General features: G+C 41.9%; 1 protein-coding gene across 1 annotated transcript in view; it reads left to right on the forward strand.

Annotated features, from left to right (window-relative positions):
* ACOXL (acyl-CoA oxidase like) overlaps window positions 1-21787 on the forward strand; it is a 317436-nt gene that overhangs the window by 137493 nt on the left and 158156 nt on the right. The window contains exons 11-12 of the mRNA XM_040623184.1: window positions 2614-2730; window positions 18139-18292. Of these exons, the coding sequence (XP_040479118.1) occupies window positions 2614-2730; window positions 18139-18292 (271 nt within the window). The remainder of the gene's footprint in view (window positions 1-2613; window positions 2731-18138; window positions 18293-21787) is intronic.

Genomic DNA, 21787 nt, shown 5'->3' on the forward strand with positions numbered 1-21787 from the left:
CCAGAGCTGTTCTGTGTTGCTCTCTAGTTCTGTTAATGAATTCACAGACTCATAGAGAATGCCTACGCCTGGCCGTATATCATAATCCCAGAACTTAATTAACAGGTTAGGATGCTGATGTAAATGTATTATGGATAAAAAAAAGAAATCCCCTGTGGCAGGGGTTGAAGACTCAGTGCCTCCCAGGCCTGCAGGCAATGTCAGCAAGCGGAAAGGGCTCTGGGGACCCTGGGGAGCAGCCATGCCCCAAACAGAGGTGTCAGCAGCTTCTGAGCCCAGTGGATCAGATCATGGGAATGGGGTCCAGAATTGCCAGATCTTCCTAGTTTTCCAGAAAAGCTGGAAATTCAGAGTCCTGTGTAATCTCCTGAGTTTTGTGAAATTGCTGGATAAGTCTGCGGCAGCTCACTAATGAAATTCTTTCCTCCCTATCAGCACAAGAAAAGGCCTGAGCCCTGCCACATGGGCTCCTGGTGGCCTCTTTCTGCTCTATACCTGTCATCCTAATTTAACTGTGAGGGTCAAAGAGGAAATGGGACAGTTATAAGGTGTGCCTGAATTGGGAAACTGAGGCACACCAGGTCAGGGGGCAGATCTGGCATCCGAGACCTTCCCTAAGATCTTGAGTGAGCCACTCTTCTGTGCTTCATCTGCATTTCCTCACTGGCAAAATCCATTCATTCGTTCATTCATTCATGCTGTGTGTGGGGCCAAGACAAACACGTCACGCACAAACACAGAAAATCTGACGGGATGCTGTCTAAAGTGGTATTGCTGTTGTAATTATTTTATAGCAGCGCAAAAGCTAGAAGGTGTTGTGATCAGGGCCTTCTTTTCCTGGTGCTGCGTGAGTGAAGTTCCCTCTAGTAGCACATTAGGAAATACTGGTGATTGACAGAGTGGGGTGTGGGGGAGGTGCGTGCAAGGCTCTCCTGCCCATGTCACCTGGTCTAGTTCTCTCTGTGTCCAGGGCTGTGAGCTCAACAGCCGGGGGGCCTCAGTGTCCTTGACCCTGGGTGCTGGCACCGAGCAGGCGCATAGATGTCCCCCAGGAGGAGTGAGTCTCGTGTAGCAGGGAATGCTTTCAGTACACAAAATTTTAGCCACAGCAACCATAGAAAAAGCTACAGTATAATCATAGCGTTCAAAAATAGAAGTTAAGAGAGTAGAGACAAATAGAATTTTAAAATGACCTGACATCATGATGACACCATTGTTGGATCTGTGATTTTCTTCCTGGTGTCGCAGTGCTCCCGCAAAAGCTGAGAGGTTTCCCGACAGGCTGTCAGGCCTTATTTGACGCCGTGCCCCGCTGGCGCTGGAGTACGCTGGGATGGACCGAGGGCAGAGCTGGGGAGTGATCCTCCGACAACCAGCCGTGGGGTGGCTAGACTGTGCCTGGGGAAGTCTGTGCGCATAGACAACAAGCCTGCGCTCACGAAGCGCGAAGGCAGCTGCCCCTGGGTGTGCCTTGGTCATGCGTGTCTGTACCCCCTCCCACCCGCACAGCAGGGACAGGTTATGAATTCTAGACATCGCATGCACGAAGAAGATCACGCTGTCCTCCTTTTAAGAACAAATAAAGACAATATTAAAGCATCAAGTTATGTTTAAGAAAGTCTATCATATCTAAAAGTTTTTAAACATTGCTGTTTCCCTTGTGATGGGTAGATAGATACCCTCACTTCACTGGTGTCTGAAGCACGACCTTGCTCTGCCTGCTTGATAGTAGAGCGCCGTGTGCACCTGTGTGCGCATGCGCGTATGTGCACGCACCTGTGCGTGTGTATGCAGCCATGTGTGCGTGAGGTGTTCTTTCAAAAATCAGTATGAAGGTTGGAGACGTTCAAAGACAGGAGGCTGCCAAGCCCAGGGCTGTGGAGCATCGCAGGCCTAGGGAGGAGGTGGCTTCCGACAGGCCCGGCCCTTTGCAGTCTGCTGCCGAGGGATTCTGGAGGATTAGTCCGTGGGTGCTGCCTGTGGGGACAATCCCACGCCACTTCCTGGACCGCTCTGAGGACGGCCTCCATTCGCCCCGATACCGCTGCCTCGGAGCGGAACGCAGCAGCTGTTCGGAAAGCAGTGGGATTTAAGGCAGGATGCGAGCACCGTTCTGCGCGGAACTGCAGGGGGCACTTAGGTGGGCTGAAAGTAATGACCTGCCTGTGAATCTGACAGGAGCACCAGGGTTAACGCTGCCTCCTTGTTGAGAATGTCCTTTTGAAATATGGTCTAGGATATTGCTCCCGTCCTATTAATTATGTCACAGACTTAGTAAAGCTGAATAATTAATGATCACGGGGCACATGGAACTATAAAATGCCATGTAAATGTTAAGGAGTAAAAATTACTCTGTGTATTAATTAAGTAGATAGGCTGCTTTAAAAACATTCCGTAGTGGGGAGATTAATTTCCAGAAGAGCTGAAAGTCTTTTTGTTGGACTGTCCTAAGAAACTTTTGATATCTAATTATCTTAACCACATTTTAGGAGATTCAGGCATTCTGTATCCTGAAGTATTTGAAAGGCAAATGGCTGCTTGACACCTTTAGCTTGGGAAATGAAGTTGCCTATTGAATTTTGGTAAAAATTGTGTCTGCTTAATTCTCTCTAGCCGGAGGCAGTTTGGGCCTAAAGCCAAGGAAGAAGTCAAGATCATTGAGCACCAAACACAGACCCTTCGGCTGATGCCTCACCTGGCCACAGCGTTGGCCTTGACCTTCGCCAGCAGGTGAGATGGCTCTCAGGTTTGCTCTCTAAAGATGAGTGTGAGATCCTGCCTGACATTAGTAAGGAGTGAGGGGAGAGGCAGGCAGGGGCTTTGTCTTCTGACTGGGAGCAGGACAGAGCCTGTGGTTAAAATCTGCTGCTCGGGTTAAAAGCAATGTCTGAATCTTGATTGTCTGTATATCCAGGAGGTTGGGATCCACAGAGAATTTGAGAAGCCTCAGACCAGCGTTTCTCTACAGTTTCTAAAAGAAACAGATGGCTGTTAAAATTTCTCTACCTCTGACAAAGGTTCTAATTTACAGTTTTCAAAAATAGGTCAAGGTGTGTGCATATGTGGGGAAGGAGGTAGTGTCAGGCTGTTGAATAAAACAGCCGCAATAGTACTATAAATTCACATGGAGTTTCATTTTATAGCAGGCTTCCGTCTGTGCCTCTCAGCTGTTCCTCCTCAAAGTCCCAGAAGGTTGCCGGGGCAGTCGTGTGTCATCCCCACCTTCTAAAGATCAGAAAATTGGGGATTTGCCTAAAATCACAGGGTCTGGGAGTGGATGCACTGGGAATATAACTCCGAACTTTGGACCCTTATCCTGTGTTCTTTCCTCCCTATGCAATCCTGCTTCTTAGGGTATTAATTTCTGAGTAATTTAGAATTGGCGTATGTTTGAAATTTACTGCTGGTGCCACGGTTGATAAAAGGAAGGTAATCGGGAAGGCCCTGCCAGTCTGGCGTGCTGCTGGCTTGTGGGGCTGCCTGTCTACTGCTGGCCTCGCTGGGAGGGGCTTAGTTGGGCACACCTCTGCACTCAATCCTGGGATTCCAGCGTTCTCCAACAGCAACCCCTGCAGACTGAGCTTCAAGTAACACGAAGGTCAATCAATCTAAGCCACCCAGAAGAAAATGTGAACCACTCACAACCAATCTCTTACTTAAAATATTTTTGAATGCTTTTTGAGATTTAATTTGCTTATGGTAAAATGTACAGATTTTAGGGTATAGTTCCATGACAAGCATATACACTTGTGTAACGAACACTCAAACCAAATATAAAACATTTCCATCTTTGCAGTTGGCCCTCACCTCACCACCACAGCAGGGACAACCACCTTTGTGAGTTCTATCCCCATAGCTTAATAGAAACATATAGTATGTATTTGTGTGTGTGTCCAGTTTATTTTGTTCAATGTAATATCTTAACGTTCCTCAATGTTGTTGATAGTTTGTTAATTTTTAGTGCTGAGTAGTAACATTAAATGAATAAACCACAATTTTTTAATCCATTCTGCCAGGGCTGAACATTTGGATTGTGTCTAGTCTTTTAGCTGCAATGAATAAGACACAGTGAATATTCTTGTACAAGTCTTTCATTTTTCTTAGGGCAAATACCTAGAGAGGACTTGCTGGGTAATTGGGTAAGCATATGTCTAACTTTATAGAAACTGCCATTTTTCAGAGAGGTAGTATCATTTTATACTCATTTGAGCAATGTATGAGAGTTCTGGTTACTCTATATCCTGAGATATTTTAAGTATCTCAAAACTGTTACAAAAAAAATTAGGTTATATGAGTCATCTAAGTCTGTTCTATTCAAAATTGTCTGGGCTGTTTTGACTTGTCTGGGCACTTTGCATTTCCATGTTTGGACCTGCTTATCAGGTGGTTGTTGTTGTTGTTTTTAAACAAAAAGCCTGATTGTATTTATTTGTGATTGCATGGATTCTATTAAGCAATTTGGGCAGTGCTGGGTCTTTCAAATCCAAGAAGATGGTTTATCTCTCTATTTATGTAGGAATTTAATTTTTCTTAGCATGTTTTATAATTTACAGTGTAGAGATCTTTCACATTTTTTACTAAATTTATTCAAATGGAATTGCTTTTTAAAATTTAATTACCAATTGTTTCTTTTTTAAAATTTTTTAAAGATTTTATGTATTTATTTGACAGAGAGAGAGGGTGCACAAGTTGGGGGAGGAACAGAGGCAGAGGCTGAGGGAGAAGCAGACTCCCTGCTGAGCAAGGAGCCTGATGTGGGGCTCAATCCCAGGACCCTGAGACCATGACCTGAGCCGAAGGCAGACACTTAAACTGACTGAGCCACCCAGGCGCCCCTTACCAATTGTTTCTTAATGTCATATAGAAATGTAATTGAATTTTTTATATTGACCTCCTATCCTCTCGCTAAATTCACTTACTAGATCTAGTATATTTCTCTCTATGTAATCATATCATATGTACATGAGGAGAGTTTTACTTCTTCCTTGCCAATATTTATGCCTTTTAAAAATTCTTTGTCTTGTCTTGTTGGACTGTCTAAGACCTCTATTACAATATTGAATAGCAATGGTGAGAGTAAACGTCCTTATTTTGTTCCTGATTTTAGAGGAAAAGTATTCAGTATTTCCCCATTAAGTGTGAAAATTCACTGCAGGATTTTTGTGGGTGCCTTTTATTAGACTGAGGAAGTCCTTCTACTCCTAGTTGGCTGAATATTTTTATCATGGATGTTGGATTTTGACTTAATTTTTCCCTCTATCTATTTAGCTGATCATGAGATTTCTTCATTCAATTAATGAAATGAGTTACATTGATTACTTCTCAAATGTTGAGCCCAGTTTGCATTTTTTGAAATCCTTGGTCATCATGTATTATAATATTTTTATATTATTGGATGCAAATTGGTAATATTTGTATAAGGATTTTTGTGTTTATACTTGTGAAGAATATAATTTTCTTTCCTTTGAAATGTCCTTGTTAGGTTTTGGTATAAAGGTTATGCTGTCCTCATAGCATGACTAGGAAAGTGGTCCCTTCTCCTATATTTTCTCGAGGAGTTTTTACAAGATTGGTATTATTTCTTAAATTTGGTAGTATTTACTGAGACACCATCTGGGCATGGTTGTTGTTTTTTTTTAATAGAAAGATTTTTTATTACTCTGTTGATTTCCTTAACAAATATGAATCCTAAGATTACCAAGTTCTTCTCTGTCAGTTTGGTTAATTTGTGTTTTTCCAGGAATTTGTCCTTTTCCTCTAATTTGTAAAATGTGTCTAAGTTGTTAATAATATTTCCTTATTATAATATTAATGCCTATAGGATCTGTAGTGATGACCCTTCTTATCCCTAATATAGTTTTTGGCTTTTTTTAGGGGCCACTTTTTCTAGACATTTATCAGATTGGTTAATCTTTTCAAATAATATACTTTTGTCTTGAATGCTTTTCTTACATTTTTGTCCATTTTCTGTTATTGATTTAATATCTTGTCTTTATTATTTTCTCACTTCTATTTAGTTGGGAATCAATTTGCTTTCTTTTTCTAGCTTTTTCTAGCTCATTGGTCTAAAACCTTCCTTTATAAAATAAAAATGTATTATTAAAAAATTTCTGCTAATTTTGTTTTGTCTATTTTTAAACTTTGTTATTTAGCACATACAGATTTGGGGTTATTATATCTTCTAGAGGAATTTAGCCTGTTATATTCATTAAATATTTCTCTTTGTTTCTCATAATTTTTTTTTTGTCTTGAAGTCTACTTTCTTTGCTGTTGTTATAACCATACCGGTTTTCAAATGCCTGGTGTTTTCATGGTCTATCTCTTCCCACCCTTTTATCTTAACCTATCTGTCATTGTATCAACCTACATGTGCCATTGTGAGATTTTTATAAACAACATATGGTGAGGTCTTGCTTTTTATCCAGTTTGATAATCTTATAATTTGGAATGTTAAGCTCATTTTTATTTACTGTAATTCTTTTTTTTAATATTTTTTATTATATTATGTTAGTCACCATACAGTACATCCCTGGTTTTTGATGTAAAGTTTGATGATACATTAGTTGCGTATAACACCCAGTGCACCATGCAATATGTGCCCTCCTTACTACCCATCACCAGCCTATCCCATTCCCCCACCCCCTCCCCTCTGTAGCCCACAGTTTGTTTCTCAGAGTCCATAGTCTCTCATGCTTCATTCCCCCTTCTGATTACCCCCACTTTCGTAATTCTTAATAAGTCTACCATTTTGCTACTTGCTCCGTTCTGTCTTTTCTTGGTTTCTTCATTCCATCTTTCTTTTACCTAATGAATACTTTAAGTATTGTAATATGCATCCTTATCTTGCTAGTACCCACCTTGAATTGGTATTATACCTCTTTATATAAGATGTGAACTTATAAGACTATAATTCTTTCTTTTTGGGGGGGGGTTATTGAGTATTTTTTTAGTATTTCATTTTATCTCCTCTCTCCTTTTACCTGTATTTCTTTTCTTTTTCTTTTTCCCAAGAATCTGGAGTGTATGTATTTAGGCTCCTTAAATGATTCCAGTGAACAGACAGAGTTGAGAATGACAGGAGCTTTTGGGGAAGCTTCCTAGTGTGACCTGGAAATAAACTTCACTAACAGATAAAAGGGAGCAATATTAAATTATCATGAAAACAAATTGGATCAAAATAACCTGATATGAAACCTGATAATTTTTCACATTCATGGCAAAGGAAAATAAAATTCTTTTTTGAATTTTTTGCCCAGTGGTACTTGTAACCATTACAAAGAGGCAAGACTATCTACACATTTGCTTCTTTGTCCACTATTCACAATCTACGACATAAGAAGTTAATAGACCACATAACAAAGAGTTGCCATATATTCCACATTTATAAGTTTATATATACACACATATACACATGCATCTTTATGTATAACAGAAGTGTGATATGTATAAGCACATGCTTTTCCTTTTTCTTCAGCTGTATTTATTTTTTATCTTCATTTAAGCTTAATTTCCTTTGATTTTATAAGTGCTGTATTGCTACTATTAGTAAACATTAAAGTTTCTCTTGATTTTAGGGAGATACCCTCCAAACGCCAATATCAGAGAAATAGGTCACAATGCTAGCTTACGGTTTCAAGGGGAAACGTGAGAGGTGATTAATGGAAATTAATTAGTAATTTACCCCATGCCATGCAGGGGTAGCACAGTACTGAACAGGACAGGGTCAGGTCCACGCCTCATCAAGCTGTCAATCTAATTGACCCCAAGACCTTCCAGATTTTCCTGACTTTCACCTCCTTTGCACCCTCTGTGGTTTCTGGCCTTGCTCAGGGTCCCCACTGTGGTTCTGTTGTTCCTTCCTCTTTGTTACTTTCTCTCTATCCCCCATGGCAGCAGGGGGTTCCACCTACTGAAAATCTGGTTATTGGAATCTTCAGGAAGAAACACTTCATCTGGGGGGAAGAGGTTGTCTGTGTTTTAAAACAAGCCCAGAGAGAAGCCGGCATTTTCTGTGACATATTCTGGCTTTCCTGTTTCTCTCTAGTTTATAGCCCCTGTTGCCCCTTCTCTGACTTGTGAAGAAATAGTTCAGTGAAGCTAGTTGTAATGTGGCAAAATCCAATACTGAGAATACCTCTTCCCGCTTCATACCCATTATTTTAAAAAAGGTTATCAGACCTTGCTTCTAGGCCCCATCTGTAATTTCCATAGGTATAGTGCTGCCGATGAACTGGCTTCAAGTGTCAGGGGCTGGGTAACCTCAAGTTTGATGAATTAGATGTTTATTCAATGTGCTGGGTCCTCCTCAAGCACAGAGAAATACTCATGAGAGTAGTCTAGACCTTAAGTGTATGGGTCTGGAGTTAGGTGAGCAAGAAAAACAGACCACCAGCTAGGTCAGCTGGCCCTGCCTCTCCTCTCTTCTAATGTGACAAAACATGAATCCTTAGAGCTCCACTTCACAGTTAAAGGCAGGTAATAGACACAAGGTGGGATGGCTTCTTTCAGTGCACTTGTGTTTCTATATTCAGTAACTATATGGTACCTTGCTAGTAAATTTACCAGGTAAAATACAGTCACCCAAATTTGAATTTTAGATATCCAATGCATAATTTTTTAGTCTAAGTATACCCTAATACTTAAACTTAGAAATTATGCATTGTTTATCTGAAATTCGCATTTAAACAGGTATCCTCTGTTTCTGTTTATCAAATCTGGTGGTCCTGCTTGCTAGGCTAGTGCTGGAGTCAGACACGGTCCCTGCCACGTGGAGCATGCAGTGCCTTGCCTAGGGCTTGACAGTAGCAGGTCGGCAAGCTGCTCACCCTCGTCCTTATCCCCTTTCTTCCCAATCGCCTCCATAGGCCTGGAGACAGGGAGGACCTGTCTAGCCCTTAGTGAGCCCAGTCACCCCCACCCTGCATCACTCACATTCTCTTGCCTTTAATGAGGAGGGGACAGAAACTTGATGTCCTCTGGAGCTTGCTCAGTCCAGGAAGGGATGGGACTCTTCTCCCCACTGGCTGCTCAGCTGCTGGGTAGCAGGACTGACTTGATGAAGTAAGGGCTGGCTTGATGGGGGCCTCTGAGAAAGATGATGGGCTCCTGAGGAGCCTGCCAGGGCTTTTCTCCCTGCCCACCCCCTCCAGACCTGGCAGATGTGTTCCCTCCTCCCTTCCTTACATGACTCATGTGTCAGGCACTTCTTCAGTCTCTGAGGACTCAGCAGCCAACAGTCCTGCCTGAGTGGCCCTTGTGACCAGGTAGGACTCCTGTTTTCTGCCTTTGGCCATGGATGCCATCCTTAGGTTTCTTAGTAACCTCTTCCCATGGAGCCTGGGATATCCGAGGCCTGCTTCCCACTGCTGAGTGCTGATGGCACCCTGCATCCTTCCTGGCTCGGGGGCACACTGGTAGGCACTTGGCATGTGGGTCTTGCTGGACATGTATGCTGCACTGCCTGGCTCATGCCCTCTATCTTTTTATCCACTGACTGTGATGACAGAACGCCTCCTGTGGTGGCCAGTAATGCTCAGGTCAGCTTGCCATCACCCCCGAGACTCAGGTGTCCTACGCCCACCCTACCAATGACCACATTCTGGCAAGTTTGCCTCCTGCATGAAGATTACTCAAGGCCCCCCCTCCTTCTTACCTCACCGGGGTCCCCCCCAGTTCCCCTTCCTGCACCCTGCCCCTCACATGCAGCCTGGTCTTCATCAGATCCATCCTCCACAAGCAACCACACCTAAATAGAATCTGAACTCCCACTTGACTGCTGAGACTCTCCCAGTGTCTTCCCTACGGATAAACTTAAGCTCCCTCCCGTGGCTTTGGAGCACCTTTCTCTGCCTGGCCCCTGCCAACCTCCACCCCACCTCTGGGTCTTCTCTCTTCCACACTGAGGCTCCGTACTCAGTCCCTGCCTTGCTTCAACCTTCTCACAAGCAGCCTCCCCACCTTGCCTCCACATTCATCTCTCACATCTTTGTCTTCCTTCCCCTGGCAGTTTATAGTCATCTTTTGAGATCTAGTTCAGGCTGTCATCTCCTCCAAGACACCGTCTCTGAGTCTCTCCTAGAATGAGGAGCTCCCGATAAGCTTCTTGGAGCAGCCGGGCCCCTCTTATCATTGTACGGTTCCTCTTGGTTTGTGGTTGTGAATTCTTCGTGCATAGAAATTGTGGATCCTTAATCTGGCATCTCCACATCTAAGAGTGCCTGGCTCTCGGCACAGGTTGCTTCAACTGACCTGAATGAAACCGCCTTGTGTCATTACATCACACTTGGCCACGAGGTTGTTTGGAGCTTTGCTTCCAAACTTTCTGTTGGTCCCTGAAGCAGAAGTTCCATGATGTGAAGGAGTTAGTCCAAGAGCTAGCTGGCCAGGTCAGTTGGTAGCTGATACCTCTCCTGGGAATCATTTAGTGGAATTTTCTACAAAAATGAATTTCCTAGCTTTTAATGTTAGTATCTTAAGTGTACCAGCCAAAAGGAGTATTTTGAGTCTGCCTCGCCTCTTACTTCTTCCAGGCCAAATGGGTAGCTGAGGCAGCCCAGGCTGGGTTCTGGGCCAGGAGGGGTCACAGCACCATCGCTGTTAGCTTTCGGTTGGATTCAGTCATTATCTCTGGCAATCTCTTTTTACCCCACATCTTTAAGAATAAAATTCCAACAATAACTAACATATATCCAATTGCTTATCGTGTATCACACACTGTCTTAGTAACTTCTTTAACACCACAAGACAACTCACCAAGTTCCTCTTTGTTTTTTAATTGATGTTTCCATAGCACCTTGAACTGTGCCTGGTACCTTTTAAGTTAAGATTTCATTAGTATTTGTGGAAGAAATGAATGGGCAGAATGACACCCCAGGATTTCAAAAACTCACCAATGTCCTGTCCCTGTCAAAGAATGAGGCTCAGGATAGGTAAGGACTTATGATATTCCTCAGCAAATGAACACCACCATTTATGCATTGAACTTGTTTTTAATATAATCCTGAAATCTTACTGCCCAAAAGTCTTGCTTGCTGTTTTCATGTAAAGCAGGCTTTTGTAAATTGAATCCTGCCCTCTTACTGACTTAACAGTTGCAGAGATACTCTATCTGCATTTCTCCTGAATCTTACCCTGAGGGTGGGTTCTAAGAATTCAAGTAGATGTAACCTGTAAACAAATACTTCACATTTCTAGAGGTATTGCCCATAAAATAAACATATTTAGAAATGAGGAATAATTTTTCCGCAGAATCCTGAAATCGTAATTTATCTTCTTGGTCATTCTAAGTTTCTTATATCAGATTTTCATAAGATTCAAGTCACCTTCTGGACTCTAACATACCCTGCATACAGAAGGCTTCTCAGTTCCTCTTTGCAAGCAGACATGGGGTACGATAAAGAGTGAGAGTCACTCTCTATCTGGCAGATGGAGGCTCTCCCTCAGCAGGGCCCATGTCCTGTGAGTTTTAAGTAAAATCACAGGCCAGCATTGCAAAGAAATCTCACCAGACCTCTGCTAGGAGAGAGTTTCATGAGTCTTTCTTTTCTTAAGGCCTATTTATTTCTTATTTCTCCAATTTCTACCCTAGGGAATGCCTAGGACTGTGTGTGTGTGTGTGTGTGTGTGTGTGTTTAGGGAGGTCAGCAGGGAGTCATATATACATTTTTAAAAATGGTCAGCTCTGGGATTCTCTGAGAATCATTGTATGGCAGTCACCGCCCAGGACATGGGTGATGGTACTACAGCATAGACTGAGAATGCTATAAACTTTCTCAGGGCATTGGCATGGATATTATTTATCATGAAAAGAGCATGATGTTTAGAACTAGAGAGTCCTGGGTTTGAATCCTAGCTCTGTCCTGCTCTGAGAGACCTTGACTTAGGTATGTAACCTCAGTTGGACCTCTGTTTCTCCATCTGTAAAGTGGGGATATGATTTTCTATTTCATGAGGTTGTCAAAAGGATGAAATTAGGAGATAAATACAGACGCTCTTTGCTTATAGTAGTTGTTCAGTACAATTAGGTTTTTCTTCATCTAAGTGCCAATTAAACAAATGACCGTTTCCCTGTTTTTCCATTCGTCCCAGCTCAATGGTTTCAGTTAGGAGGTTTGACAGCAGACTAGCCTATTTGCTGTAGAATGAGGCCCAGTGCAACATCTTTTGCATGTTTGGGTTTCACTGAGGAAACAAGGATATTCAGACATTACAAGATTTTTCTATGGATGGAAACAGGTAAATAAATACCTTGAGCCAAAATTCATTTTATCATTAAGGAAATGAAAAGGCAAAGTACAGAATGGGAGGAAATGCTTGCAATACATATATCTGACAATGGGATGTTATCCAGAATATGCAGTAACACTGAAAATGCAATTCAACTAAAAATTAGATGAGCAAGCCAATCGAATATGCACAAAAGATTTGGGTGGACACTTGACAAAAGAAAATATATGAATGATCAGCCAACGCACACATGAAAAGGTGCTAGTTATCAGGGAAATGCAAATTCAAAGCAGGAGGGTTCACCATTACATATCCACTAGATTGACTAATGTTAAAAAGACCGAAAAGACCAATTATTGGCAGACGTGGAACAACTAGAACTCTCCTACCCTGCTGGTAGGGATGTAAAATTGCACAGCCACTTTGGAAAACTGCTTGGCAGTTTCTTAAAAAGTTAAAAATATATCTACCATATCACCCAGTCACTTCCCTCCTACATATTTGCTGAAGGAAAGTAAAGACATATGTCTCCTCTAAGATTTTTACATGAATTTCCATAGTGTTTTCTTTGTAATAGCCCTAAACTGGAAACAAGCAAAATGTTCATCAACAGTGAATGCAAAAATGAAGTGTAATATATGCATTGCATAGAATGGAATTCTAGTCAGCAATAAAAAGGAGCAGCTACTAATACACACCACAGTACGGATGAATCTCAAAACCGCGTGCAGATGGAAAGAAGCAAGACATAACATACTGTATAATCTTATTTACATAAGATGTAACGTAATCTCTAGTAACAAACACCAGCTTAGTGGCTGCCTGAAGATGAAGATCAATCAAGGAAGGAATGGACTGTAAAAAGGCATGAGGCATTTTTTGGAAGGTGTTGGAAATGTTCTGTAGCTTGACTCTGGTATTATTCTCATGGGTATGTACAGTTGTCAAAATTCATTAAATGGCATGCTTTGAATGAACGCAGTCTGTTGTAAAATAAATTATCCTCAATGTTGATAAGGAAAAAAGATAAATTGTTTATTTAAAGCAAAAATAGCAATGAATTTTATAACATATGTAGAAGATATAGATAGGTAGGTAGATGGATGGATTGGTAGTTATTATACAATCTCGACAGGAGCACAAGGGATGGGAGAATGAAATGGAAGTATATTGTTGTCAGGTTCTTTAATTATCTGAGAAGTGATATAACATTATTTGAGGGAAGAACGTGTTAGGTTAAAGATGCATATTTTAGACCATAAAAATCACTATAAAACATGAAAGTAACATAGGTAAAACTCTAACAGTGGAATACTAAAACCTATGCAATTAATCAAAAGAAGACAGGAGCAGAGGGAAAAGAGAACAAAGGACATATGGGATAAATAGAGGGAAAAACTGCAAGATAATAGTTTCAAACTCAATCATGTTGATAATTACATTAGGTGTAAATGGTTTAAACACTGCTATTTAATTTGCTGATTGTCAGACATAATAAAAAATCAAGACTGAACTAGATGCTTGCTATAAGAAACCCACCTAAATATAAAGACAAATAGATTTAAAGTGTGAGAATTAAACATTTACACCTGCTAACATTAACCATAAGAGAGCTGGAGTGGATATGTTTTTTTTAATAATATTTTTTTATTATATTATGTTAGTCACCATACAGTACACCCCTAGTTTTTGATGTAAAGTGCCGTGATTCATTACTTGCAGTGCACCATGCAATACGTGCCCTCCTTATGTTAATATTAGGTAGAGTGGACTTCAGAAAAAAGAATATCACCAGAGATAAAGAGGAACAATTCATAATGACGAAGCAGTCTACTCATCAAAAAGACATAACAATCTAACTGTGCATGGACTCACAAAATAGCCTCAAAATACATGAAGCAGGGGCGCCTGGGTGGCACAGCGGTTAAGCGTCTGCCTTCAGCTCAGGGCGTGATCCCGGCGTTATGGGATCGAGCCCCACATCAGGCTCCTTCGCTATGAGCCTGCTTCTTCCTCTCCCACTCCCTCTGCTTGTGTTCCCTCTCTTGCTGGCTGTCTCTATCTCTGTCAAATAAATAAAATCTTTAAAAAAAAATTTATGAAGAAAAAATGGAAAGTATTGAAAGGAGAAATTAACAAATCTAAAATTATAGTTGCAGACATCCGTCATTCTCTTTGAGTAATTGATAAAATAAATAGTAATTACATAAAAATTGATATAATAAACAGTAATGATGTAGAACATTACTAATGAACTTGACTTAAAAGAAATTTATAGAATATTCTATCCAAGAACAGCAGAATGCACATTCTTTTCTTATTTTATTTATCTAAGTATAATTAATATATAATATATGTTATATTATATATAATATATATGTTATATAACATATAACATACAATATAACAGTGTTATATTAGTTTTAGGAGTACAATGTATGATTCAACAATTCTATACATTTCTTAGTGCTTATCATCAAGATAATCATACTCTTAATCCCCTTCACCTATTTCACCCAATCCCCCAGCCACCTCCCCTTTGGTAACCACCAGTTTGTTTTCTATAGTTAAAAGTCTGGTTTTTTGGGGGTGCCTGGGTGGCTCAGTCATTAAGCATCTGCCTTCGTCTCAAGGCATGATCCCGGTGTTCTAGGATCGAGCCCCACATCAGGCTCCTCCACTGGGAGCCTGCTTCTTCCTCTCCCACTCCCCCTGCTTGTGTTTCCTCTCTCACTGGCTGTCTCTCTCTCTCTGTCAAATAAATAAGTAAAATCTTAAAAAAAAAAAAAAAAAGTCTGCTTTTTTGGTCTCTTTTTTTCTTTGTTCACTTGTTTCATTTCTTAAATTCCACATATGAGAAAATCATATGGGATATATCTTTCTCGACTAACAATTTACTAAGCATTATACCCTCTGGGTCCATCTATGTTGTTGCAAATGGCAAGATTTCATTCTTTTTATGGCTGTATAATATTCCATTGTATGTATATACACCACATCTTCTTTATCTATTCATCTATTGATGGATGTCTTTGTTGCTTCCATATCTTGGCTATTGTAAATAATACTGCAGTAAACTCAGGGGTGCATATATCTTTTTGAATCAGTGTTTTCATTTTCTCTGGATAAATGCCCAGTAGTGGAATTATTGCATCATATGGTATTTCTATTTTTATTTTTTGAGGAACTGTCATACTGTTTTCCACAGTGGCTGCAGCAATTTGCACTCAGAAACACTGCACAAAGATTCCTTTTTCTCCCCATCCTTGCCAACACTTGTTATTTCTGGTGTTTTTTATTTTGGCCATAATGACAGGTGTATAGTGATATCTCATTGTGGTCATGATTCGCATTTCCCTGATTTTTGATGTTGAGTGTCTTCTCATATGTTTATTAGCTATCTGTATGTCTTCTTTCAAAAAATGTCTGTTCTTTTCAAGTACACATAGAACATTTATCAAGACAGACCATGTAAATTTAAAGGATTGAAATCATACAAAGTATGTTTTCTGATTAGAATGAAATTAGAAATTAATAACAAAACATCTGGAATAATCCAATATACAACACACATAATTTATAGGTCAAAGGAGAAGTCACAAGGGAAATTAGAAAGTATTTTGAACAAAATGAAAATGAAACAACGTAACAGAATTTGTGGTGTATAGCTAAAGCAGTGCTTAGAGGAAAAATAAAAATACATTAGAAAAGGAGAAAAGTAGAAAATCGATGGTGTAAATTTTCATTTTAGAAGCTAGGAAAAGGAACAAATCAAATTCAAATCAAGGAGAAAGAATAATAAAAATGAAAGCAGAAATCATTGAAATAAGAAATAGCCAAAAATAAACATAATTAAGCCAAAAATTATCATTTCTTTCAAAAAAATAGATAAAATTGATAAATCTTCAGCTAGATTAATTAAGAAAAAAAGAGACACAAATGATCAGCATCTAGAATAAATGAGAGGACATCACTACAGATCCTACAGACATTGAAAGGATAAAATTAAATACTATGGTTATTATTATTGATGTAATGTCAATATGTTTGACAATATATATGAAATAGAAAATTTCACGAAAGACATATGTTACCAAAAGTGACTGAAAAAGAACTGGAAAATCTGAATAGCTTCATCTGACATTGCTGGTGAAATCCACCAAATACTTAAGAAAAGAAAACATACTAACTTTACACAAACTCTTTCATAAAATGGAGGAGAAGGGAAAACTTTCTAACTCATTTTAGGAGCATTACCTTGAGACCAAAAACCAGACAAAGAAATTATGAGACCAATATCCCTGTGAACAAAATGTTAGTAGATCACATACAGTATATTTTACTATAAAATAATATGTAGTGATCAAGTGGTGTTTACCCCAGGAATGTCAAGCTTGCATAACATTTGAAAACTAATCTATATGATTTACCATATTAACATTATAAAGGAGAAACATCATATAATCATCTCAATAGATGACACTCCATTGATAGAGAACAGTCAATGAATCAACACATCTAACTGCCATCACGCTTATCAGTCTCCAGAGTCTGAAGAAAGGCCATACTTCATGGTACTTTCCATGAGTTTGAGGTGCTTAGAGGAAAGTACCCAGCTCAGTGTGTTTACCACCCTTGATTAGAGCCCAGTCTTGGAGTTCGGTAAAGCATAGAGAGAAAGAGTTCACTAAAGCCTTTATTTCCAGCAGTTGTTAAAAACAATAACTCATTTTAAGAGACTTTAAAAACAAGGTCAATAAGAAGGTATTCAGAAGAAGGAAGCGAGAGGGAAACCTGTACCTTCCAGTATAGTATTTTGAAACATGGCGAGAAAAAAACCAGAACTAAGGGGCAGGTGTGCACATGGAGGGAGGCCCATATAGACATTGTGCTGCACAGTAGTCGTGGCCACAGGTGGCCAAGAGATAAAGGAAAATGGTGACTCTTACCACTTTGAAGGAAGAAATTATTCCTATCTTCATACATTTCTATTGGGGCTATAAGTAATTGCCGCAAACTTGGTGGCTTATAATAACACAAGTTGGTTATCTTATACTTCTGGAGATCAGAAGTCCGAAACGGGTCTCAGTGATGAAAAATCAGTGTCAGCAGGGTTGCATTATTTTTGGAGGCTCTAGGGGAGAATTGACTTCCTTGCCTTTTCTAGTTTCTGGAGGCTCCCTCATTACTTGGCTCGTGGCCCCTTCCTCCATTTCAAAGCCAGCAATGGCTGGTTGAGTCTCATGCTGTATCTCCCTGACTACTTTGTTTTCACATCTCCTTCTCCTGCCTCCCTCTCACTTATAAGGACCCTCATGATTACATTTGGGCTTCTGGATAATCCAGGATAATCTCCCAATCGAGAGATCCTTGATTTAATCACATCTGAAAAATCCCTTCTCCCACAGGGGCTAACATATTCTCAGGTTTCGGGGATGAGGATCTGGTCGTCTTTGGGGCCGTTATTCTGCCTAGCACTCTTTCAACGGAAGTAGAATTAGAAAAATTAAAACTATAAGAGACATGTAGAACATTTTTGTGTGAAGGGAAGAGGGAGATAGTTTGGAATGTGATCTTATGTGGTAGACTACAGCAGGGAGAGAGTTAAACTGAGTGCCCACTTTTCGTGAGGTCAAGGGGTGTGAAGATAGATGCCAATGGAAGCAATGGGGCCTCTGGGACTGGCAGAAATTAAGCAAGGAAGAAGTTTTCCAAGGGGAAGATGGCATGGTGGAGCCTTACAGCGGCAGGGTACAGGGTGACAGTTCTGAAGGGCACATGGAGATTTTGGTAGCATCTGAGGAAGGAGCAGGGGTCACCCTGGGTTTGCTTCAGAGGCTCCTGTGCTGTGGCTCCTGGGGGTGGGGGTGGGGGAGCTGCTGCATCCCTCACACGTCTGCGCTCCTCTTGCAGGTATGCCGGGGTCCTCCTGGATGAGGACATCTTCCATGGGAAAGAACTTGTGGATAGTCGCCCGCTGCAGGCTCTTGTGGCCGGGCTGAAAGCCTACAGTACCTGGGAGAACGTCAGCTGCCTGCAGGACTGCCGCGAGTGCACAGGAGGCATGGTGAGCCCCGCGGGTCCCAGAGGCACCAGCCCCCCAGATCCCCCTGCTGCAACACACGCGAAGGCATCACTGTGCGCCCGGGAGCAGGGCATCAGCTTCAGGAGGAAACCCATGTCTTCGTGACCCTGGGTGCATCACCTAGCCTTGAGATCTGGGCATCTGCCTCCTACCATGCTGCGGGGACTGATGGGGACCACCATGTTTGTAAAATACTAGCTCTGAGGGCCTGGCCCATGGAGCCCTGCAGTAAATGTCATTAAACTTGGTGGTGGCCGTTGTTGACAGTATGGGGAAGGGCCAAAGAGGATCAGATGATGAAAGCACTTCTCTGATGTTTGAATCCCTTGGGAAGAATGCAGGAAATGACCCCAAGGGTGTCCAGCCCCAGAAAGAGGGCAGACAGGGAAGTGCCAAGCATTGGAGACTGCTTAGCGTGTCCCCAGCCCTGGGCCTCAGACTGGATTGTGCAGTGAGGGGCACGAGGTGTGAGAAATCTCAGTTTGAGTCTTTGGAGAATTGAGGGGGACCCTGAGAACAGCTGGAATCTCTGCCCAATTCCCCCACAACCTGAGAGCAGAGGCTCCTGCAAGATGTGGGAAACAGGATTTGGAGAGTCTCTGCATCCTTATGGGGGCTTGGAGCTGGTAAGAAGGGAAACCCACATGGGGTCTGTGAGGGCGTGGCAGGTGGGGTGTGGGGTCGTGGACCTGTGATGCAGTGGCATGGCAGGGCTATGGGGATCAGCTGTGGTGGCAGCTGGGGTTCATCTCCAGATGACAGCCCTGTATTGGTGACCCCCAGGACTACACTGCTTCATTGGCATATGGGCTGGATGCAGGCACTGCTGGAGCCTCCAAAAGACATTTCCTAGAGGAAGGAGGGGAGGAGCCACTACTGGGTTTTTGGCCTGAGTTTGATCCTGAACTTGGCTGAATATTGTCCTATAAAAGCAGCCCTGAACCTGCAGGGGAGGATGACAAGTTTTAGCCTCAGTGAGAAGGGGTCAAGAGCAAGTTAAGGGCCGTGGCAGAAGATTAAAGGGGAAGGATGAGTTTCCAGAAAGTCTGCTGCCCTGCCACTCTGTATCAGAGCTGGGACCTATGGAGGGGTAAGGAGTGAGGGATGAAGGGCAAGGAGTGAGAAAGGGCTGGACCTTCACAATAGGTGCAGCCCGAGAGTTTCTTCCACATGAACAATATGGTTGGGAATGAGGACCTCCTGTGAAAGCCAGTATGATCACTTTTCTTAAGGTGGCTAAGTAAAGATGTGCCCATGATGCAGGGAGGCCTCAGATAGTTAGGTGTGCACTCTGTGTCCGTGACCATGGTGGGGTTGATGGTGGTGGACATGCCTGCTTTGCTCCCGTGGTTGTCGTGTGGGAGTCCACATGGAAGGAAACAGAATGCAGAGCAAAGTAAAAGCTGCACTGGGGCACAGCTGGGCCAGGAGCTAAGGTCCTCTGAGGCAGCTAAGTGCCATGGCTCATCATGACTTTCCTTTGTACCCTGACAAGGTGGGAGGCTCCTGCCACATGGTTGGTTTCCACGTATAGCTCCAGGGAGGTGGCTCTCTCTTGGAACAGGGGTTTGCTTGCAGCAGTTAGGAACAGAACTCCGGGATTCTGGGGTACAGCAAGAAAGTTTAAGTTAGCAGGTGGGAGGTAAGACCGGAAGTGACCCCCTCAGGCAGAGGTAGCCCACATAGGGGAGGGTTGGGGCTCTGCTGGGAGTGCTGAGCAGATGCAGATGTGGCTTCTGACAGGTGACTCAACCGGAGGGTGTGCTCAAAACCACCTGTGGTCTTCTCGTCTTCCGCTCTTGGCTCATTCCCTTTGATGGATTTCATGGGATGATGTGTCCAGCGGTCTCCCGTCCCTGGGCCTTCATATCCTCCCAGATGACCTGATGGACAGACAGGTTGTTGGACAGATGGACTGATGGCAAATAGGATGTGGATCGACAGATTGGTTGATTGAATTGTTGCCCTGTGCATTCATTATCTCTGATAATTTAGTTTCACTGGAATGTTACTAATTTGGCTCTTTGGGATTTAAGACTATGTATTTGAAAATGGGGAAGGGAAAAAGGCTGTTTAATGTCTTGCAAGCATTGACACTTAACAAAAGTGATCAGGTCTTCCTGTAGGCTTAGCTTATCTCGGGCCCGAGGGGAAGTTTCAAGACAGGGCAGCCTCCAGCATTTGGTCTAGGCAAGAGTTCAGCATCCCAGTGTTGTTGCTCTTAAACTGTTCTGTGCAAACCTTTGGATTCTGAGGTTCTTTCTCTCTGCATTTAATGTTTCCATAGCAGTCGGTGGTCTAATTTAATAATATTATCACTGTGTGTCAGGAAACCATGAGAATGTCTTAGGTTGGCTCTTTCTACAGAAGCCTCAGCAATTGTTGCTTTCTTTGGGTGATAGGTTGAATGTTGCAAGAGTGACATTTACTTGCTAAAAGAACATAGTGCTAAAAGAAGCACAGTCTGTCACTTTCTGTGCATAAAGCCTGGGATAAATGAGATCTCATACAAACTTATTTTTTTGCAAAATTAGATCATCAAATGAACAGTACTTGTTGGAACTTACATAATTCATGTTCATGCAAGCACATCATTGCCTTAATGACTGCTGATTAAGAGTCATTGTTCAGTATTTGTAAGTTCTGTCTATGTGTGGAGCAGTGTGCAAGGTACATGTTCCCTACCCTGAGGGCCAGGTAATGCAAGGGGGGACACTGTACATTGTGCATGGAACTGGGTGGCCCTAAGATTTCAGTCAAATGAGCATTCAGGGACTCCCACTCTGACCAGGTTGAAGTTACAGGAAGTTACTCTCCTGACTAGAACAGTAAGACACTGGACATCAGGCAATGAGAGGGAAGAAATTAAATTAAATTAAATTAAATTAGCCTTACATTTGTCCCAGTTTACTACCTTGAGAGTTTCCACACCATGCCTTAGGAGGGGCAACTGAGGCAGAGCCCAGGAAACTCCCTGGTTTGAAGACACGATGCTGAGAGTCAAGGGAGACCAAAGCACCTGGAATTCACAGGATAGAGTAGGAAACAGAAGAGAACTGGTTGGTCAGAGAGAGAGCTCAGGCATCTGCAGTGGTCTCCTTCAAACACCCAGCTGAGCACTGATTATTGCATGTGTGTGAGGCAAAGAATCCCCTGGAAGGATTGGAGGGAACAGTATCTGGTCCTCACATGGGACTGGGAATAGTGCCTTTTCCCACAAGCCAGTCTGGAATACTTTGACTCAGCCTGAGAAAAAAAGAAATGTTATGTATAAAAGAACAACGTTAAGGATGACAGCACATTTTTCATTGGAAAAAAAAATAAAAACAAGAAGTGGAGCAGCATTTTAAAAAGTACCAGAGGAAAAAAAAATCAAGATAAAATTCTAGACTCTGAAAAATTATGTTTTTTAAAAAAAGGTTATAACAAAGACGTGTTTGGACTTGCCAAAGTTGAAAGGATTCATCACCAGCAGAC

The sequence above is a fragment of the Ursus maritimus genome, unplaced genomic scaffold, assembly GCF_017311325.1.
Source record: "Ursus maritimus isolate PB19 unplaced genomic scaffold, ASM1731132v1 scaffold_6, whole genome shotgun sequence".
Taxonomy (NCBI): domain Eukaryota; kingdom Metazoa; phylum Chordata; class Mammalia; order Carnivora; family Ursidae; genus Ursus; species Ursus maritimus.